The 6000-nt window shown below is 47.8% G+C and overlaps 1 protein-coding gene across 1 annotated transcript in view; it reads right to left on the bottom strand.

Annotated features, from left to right (window-relative positions):
* The window catches only part of prdm10 (PR domain containing 10), a 66689-nt gene that overhangs the window by 23349 nt on the left and 37340 nt on the right, over positions 1–6000 (bottom strand). The window contains exons 14-15 of the mRNA XM_046315102.1: positions 5503–5650; positions 4931–5124 (exon numbers count right to left, since the gene is read on the bottom strand). Of these exons, the coding sequence (XP_046171058.1) occupies positions 4931–5124; positions 5503–5650 (342 nt within the window). The remainder of the gene's footprint in view (positions 1–4930; positions 5125–5502; positions 5651–6000) is intronic.

Raw genomic sequence — 6000 nt, 5'->3', positions numbered from 1 at the left:
GCGGCTATAATTTTAACAGGTAAGATGACTGAAAACACATTGCCATCTACAAGGGGATCAGAGGAGATGAGGTTGTATGACAGTTATACACTGCATGTACAAAACACTGACACAGACTGACCAGGTGAATCCAGGTGAATGATCCCTTATTGATCTCACCTGTTAAATCCATTTCAATCAGTGTAGATGAAGAGGAGGAGACAGGTTGAATAAGGATTAGATGAAGAGGAGGAGACAGGTTAATGAAGGATTAGATGAAGAGGAGGAGACAGGTTAATGAAGGATTAGATGAAGCGGAGGAGACAGGTTAAAGAATGATTAGATGAAGAGGAGGAGACAGGTTAAAGAAGGATTAGATGAAGAGGAGGAGACAGGTTAATGAAGGATTAGATGAAGAGGAGGAGACAGGTTAATGAAGGATTAGATTAAGAGGAGGAGACAGGTTAAATAAGGATTAGATGAAGAGGAGGAGACAGGTTGAAGAAGGATTAGATGAAGAGGAGGAGGCAGGTTAAAGAAGGATTAGATGAAGAGGAGGAGACAGGTTAATGAAGGATTAGATGAAGAGGAGGAGACAGGTTAATGAAGGATTAGATGAAGAGGAGGAGGAGACAGGTTAATGAAGGATTAGATGAAGAGGAGGAGACAGGTTAATGAAGGATTAGATGAAGAGGAGGAGACAGGTTGAATAAGGATTAGATGAAGAGGAGGAGACAGGTTGAATAAGGATTAGATGAAGAGGAGGAGACAGGTTAATGAAGGATTAGATGAAGAGGAGGAGACAGGTTAATGAAGGATTAGATGAAGAGGAGGAGACAGGTTAAAGAAGGATTAGATGAAGAGGAGGAGACAGGTTAATGAAGGATTAGATGAAGAGGAGGAGACAGGTTAATGAAGGATTAGATGAAGAGGAGGAGACAGGTTAAAGAAGGATTAGATGAAGAGGAGGAGACAGGTTAAAGAAGGATTAGATGAAGAGGAGGAGACAGGTTAATGAAGGATTAGATGAAGAGGAGGAGACAGGTTAAAGAAGGATTAGATGAAGAGGAGGAGACAGGTTAATGAAGGATTAGATGAAGAGGAGGAGACAGGTTAAAGAAGGATTAGATGAAGAGGAGGAGACAGGTTAATGAAGGATTAGATGAAGAGGAGGAGACAGGTTGAAGAAGGATTTTTAAGCCGTGAGACAATGATTGTGTCCCATTCAGAGGTTGAACAGGCAAGACAACAGATGTTAGAGACTTTGAATGGGGGTAAGGTAGTGGGTGCCTTTGAATGGGGGTAAGGTAGTGGGTGCCTTTGAATGGGGGTAAGGTAGTGGGTGCCTTTGAATGGGGGTAAGGTAGTGGGTGCCTTTGAATGGGGGTAAGGTAGTGGGTGCCTTTGAATGGGGGTAAGGTAGTGGGTGCCTTTGAATGGGGGTAAGGTAGTGGGTGCCTTTGAATGGGGGTAAGGTAGTGGGTGCCTTTGAATGGGGGTAAGGTAGTGGGTGCCTTTGAATGGGGGTAAGGTAGTGGGTGCCTTTGAATGGGGGTAAGGTAGTGGGTGCCTTTGAATGGGGGTAAGGTAGTGGGTGCCTTTGAATGGGGGTAAGGTAGTGGGTGCCTTTGAATGGGGGTAAGGTAGTGGGTGCCTTTGAATGGGGGTAAGGGGGGTGAGGGGGGGTAAGGTAGTGGGTGCCTTTGAATGGGGGTAAGGTAGTGGGTGCCTTTGAATGGGGGTAAGGTAGTGGGTGACTTTGAATGGGGGTAAGGTAGTGGGTGACTTTGAATGGGGGGGGGGTAAGGTAGTGGGTGCTTTGAATGGGGGTAAGGTAGTGGGTGCCTTTGAATGGGGGTAAGGTAGTGGGTGCTTTGAATGGGGGTAAGGTAGTGTTTGCCTTTGAATGGGGGTAAGGTAGTGGGTGCCTTTGAATGGGGGTAAGGTAGTGGGTGCCTTTGAATGGGGGTAAGGTAGTGGGTGCCTTTGAATGGGGGTAAGGTAGTGGGTGCCTTTGAATGGGGGTAAGGTAGTGGGTGCCTTTGAATGGGGGTAAGGTAGTGGGTGCCTTTGAATGGGGGTAAGGTAGTGGGTGCCTTTGAATGGGGGTAAGGTAGTGGGTGCCTTTGAATGGGGGTAAGGTAGTGGGTGCCTTTGAATGGGGGTAAGGTAGTGGGTGACTTTGAATGGGGGGTAGTGGGTGCTAAGGGGGGGATAAGGTAGCAGATGCCTTTGAATGGGGGGGTAAGGTAGTGGGTGCCTTTGAATGGGGGTAAGGTAGTGGGTGCCTTTGAACGTGGGGGGTAAGGTAGTGGGTGACTTTGAAAGGGGGTAAGGTAGTGGGTGACTTTGAAAGGGGGTAAGGTAGTAGGTGCCAGGCGCTAAGGTTTGGGACAACTATAACGCTGCTGGGTTTTCCACACTCAACAGTTTCCTGTGTATCCAGAACGGTCCACCACCCAAAGGACATGCAGCCAACTTTGGAAAGACCTTGAAGTCAACATGGGTCAGCATCCCTGTGGAAATAACACCTTGTAGAGTCAACATGGGTCAGCATCCCTGTGGAACGCTTTCAACACCTTGTAGAGTCAACATGGGTCAGCATCCCTGTGGAACGCTTTCAACACCTTGTAGAGTCAACATGGGTCAGCATCCCTGTGGAACATGGGTCAACATGGGTCATCCCTGTGGAACGCAACACCTTTCAACACCTTGTAGAGTCAACATGGGTCAGCATCCCTGTGGAACGCTGTAGAGTCAACATGGGTCAGCATCCCTGTGGAACAACACCTTGTAGAGTCAACATGGGTCAGCATCCCTGTGGAACACCTTGTAGAGTCAACATGGGTCAGCATCCCTGTGGAACACCTTGTAGAGTCAACATGGGTCAGCATCCCTGTGGAACGCTTTCAACACCTTGTAGAGTCAACATGGGTCAGCATCCCTGTGGAACGCTTTCAACACCTTGTAGAGTCAACATGGGTCAGCATCCCATCCCTGTGGAACGCTTTCAACACCTTGTAGAGTCAACATGGGTCAGCATCCCTGTGGAACGCTTTCAACACCTTGTAGAGTCAACATGGGTCAGCATCCCTGTGGAAACACCTTGCAACATGGGTCAGCATCCCTGTGGAACACCTTGTAGAGTCAACATGGGTCAGCATCCCTGTGGTCAACATGGGTCAGCATCCCTTCAACACCTTGTAGAGTCAACATGGGTCAGCATCCCTGTGGAACGCTTTCAACACCTTGTAGAGTCAACATGGGTCAGCATCCCTGTGGAGCTTTCAACACCTTGTAGAGTCAACATGGGTCAGCATCCCTGTGAACGCTGTTGTAGAGTCAACATGGGTCAGCATCCCTGTGGAACAACACCTTGTAGAGTCAACATGGGTCAGCATCCCTGTGGAACGCTTTCAACACCTTGTAGAGTCAACATGGGTCAGCATCCCTGTGGAACGCTTTCAACACCTTGTAGAGTCAACATGGGTCAGCATCCCTGTGGAACGCTTTCAACACCTTGTAGAGTCAACATGGGTCAGCATCCCTGTGGAACGCTTTCAACACCTTGTAGAGTCAACATGGGTCAGCATCCCTGTGGCTTTCAACACCTTGTAGAGTCAACATGGGTCAGCATCCCTTCAACACCTTGTAGAGTCAACATGGGTCAGCATCCCTGTGGAACTTGTAGAGTCAACACAGCATCCCTGTGGTCAACATGGGTCAGCATCCCTGTGGAACAACACCTTGTAGAGTCAACATGGGTCAGCATCCCTGTGGAACGCTTTCAACACCTTGTAGAGTCAACATGGGTCAGCATCCCTGTGGAACGCTTTCAACACCTTGTAGAGTCAACATGGGTCAGCATCCCTGTGGAACGCTTTCAACACCTTGTAGAGTCAACATGGGTCAGCATCCCTGTGGAACAACATTCAACAGGGTCATCCCTGTGGAACACCTTGTAGAGTCAACATGGGTCAGCATCCCTGTGGACAACACCTTGTAGAGTCAACATGGGTCAGCATCCCTGTGGAACGCTTTCAACACCTTGTAGAGTCAACATGGGTCAGCATCCCTGTGGACTCAGCGTAGACCTAACCTGTCTCCAACCTGTATGAAGTCTGTGAAGACCACCTCGTAGAAGGTGTGTGTTGATAACAGAGATATCTCCATCTCTAACCTGTATGAAGTCTGTGAAGACCTCCTCGCAGGTGTGTGTTGATAACAGAGATATCTCCATCTCTAACCTGTATGAAGTCTGTGAAGACCTCCTCGTAGAAGGTGTGTGTTGATAACAGAGATATCTCCATCTCTAACCTGTATGAAGTCTGTGAAGACCTCGTAGAAGGTGTGTGTTGATAACAGAGATATCTCCATCTCTAACCTGTATGAAGTCTGTGAAGACCTCCTCGTAGAAGGTGTGTGTTGATAACAGAGATATCTCCATCTCTAACCTGTATGAAGTCCGTGAAGACCACCTCGTAGAAGGTGTGTGTTGATAACAGAGATATCTCCATCCCTAACCTGTATGAAGTCCGTGAAGACCACCTCGTAGAAGGTGTGTGTTGATAACAGAGATATCTCCATCCCTAACCTGTATGAAGTCCGTGAAGACCTCCTCGTAGAAGGTGTGTGTTGATAACAGAGATATCTCCATCTCTAACCTGTATGAAGTCTGTGAAGACCTCCTCGCAGGTGTGTGTTGATAACAGAGATATCTCCATCTCTAACCTGTATGAAGTCCGTGAAGACCTTCTCGTAGAAGGTGTGTGTGTGTTGACAACAGAGATATCTCCATCCCTAACCTGTATGAAGTCCGTGAAGACCTTCTCGTAGAAGGTGTGTTGACAACAGAGATATCTCCATCTCTAACCTGTATGAAGTCCGTGAAGACCTTCTCGTAGAAGGTGTGTGTGTGTGTGTTGACAACAGAGATATCTCCATCCCTAACCTGTATGAAGTCCGTGAAGACCTTCTTGCAGGAAGGGCAGGTGAAGCGTCCGTTTACAGCATGGCCACCCACGTGTTCTTTGAGCAGGTCCAGACGATCGAAGGTGTCGGTGCAGAACAGACAGGAGTAGGTCCGGTGTTCTGAGTGAAGAAGGAGATGGTCCTCCAACGCACCGTGGGACAGGAAACCTTTATCTTAGCAGAGAAGAAGACAGAGAATAATAAAAAAACATGTACAGTGGGGGCAAAATAGTATTTAGTCAGCCACCAAATTGTGCAAGTTCTCCCACTTAAAAAGATGAGAGATGTCCTGTAATTTTCATCATAGATACACTTCAACTATGACAGACAAAATGAGGGGGAAAAAAATCCAGAAAAATCACATTGTAGGATTTTTTATTAATTTAGTTGCAAATTATGGTGGAAAATAAGTATTATAAATAAGTATTCCTGGTCAAAACGTAGTGCGCCGCACTATCCAGGGAACAGGGTTCTATTTGATACGAGGACGGGGACCTAGTGTGTCCACATGTCCAGGGGACAGAGTGTTTAAAACAGGAAGGGGTTCCTTACTGCAGTGATGACAGGACAGGTAGGCGTCACGGCCGTGGACTCTTAGGTGGATCTCCAGCTTGTCCTGGTCTCTGAAGGCTTTACCACAGTGGGTACACTTAAAGGGCCGGAACGACTTCCTGATGAACAGGTGCTGCAGGGCCGCATTCTGGAGGAGGAGGAGAGAGAGGAGAGAGAGAGAGAGAGAGAGAGAGAGAGAGAGAGAGAGAGAGAGAGAGAGAGAGAGAGAGAGAGAGAGAGAGAGAGAGAGAGAGAGAGAGAGAGAGAGAGAGAGAGAGAGAGAGAGAGAGAGAGAGAGAGAGAGAGAGAGAGAGAGAGAGAGAGAGAGAGAGAGAGAGAGAGAGAGAGAGAGAGAGAGAGAGAGAGAGAGAGAGAGAGAGAGAGAGAGAGAGAGAGAGGAGAGAGAGAGAGAGAGAGAGAGAGAGAGAGGAGAGAGAGAGAGAGAGAGAGAGAGAGAGAGAGAGAGAGAGAGAGAGAGAGAGAGAGTGAGAGAGAGTG

Source organism: Oncorhynchus gorbuscha, linkage group LG19, assembly GCF_021184085.1.
Source record: "Oncorhynchus gorbuscha isolate QuinsamMale2020 ecotype Even-year linkage group LG19, OgorEven_v1.0, whole genome shotgun sequence".
Taxonomy (NCBI): Eukaryota; Metazoa; Chordata; class Actinopteri; order Salmoniformes; family Salmonidae; genus Oncorhynchus; species Oncorhynchus gorbuscha.
This window is presented reverse-complemented; position numbering and strand designations above follow the sequence as displayed.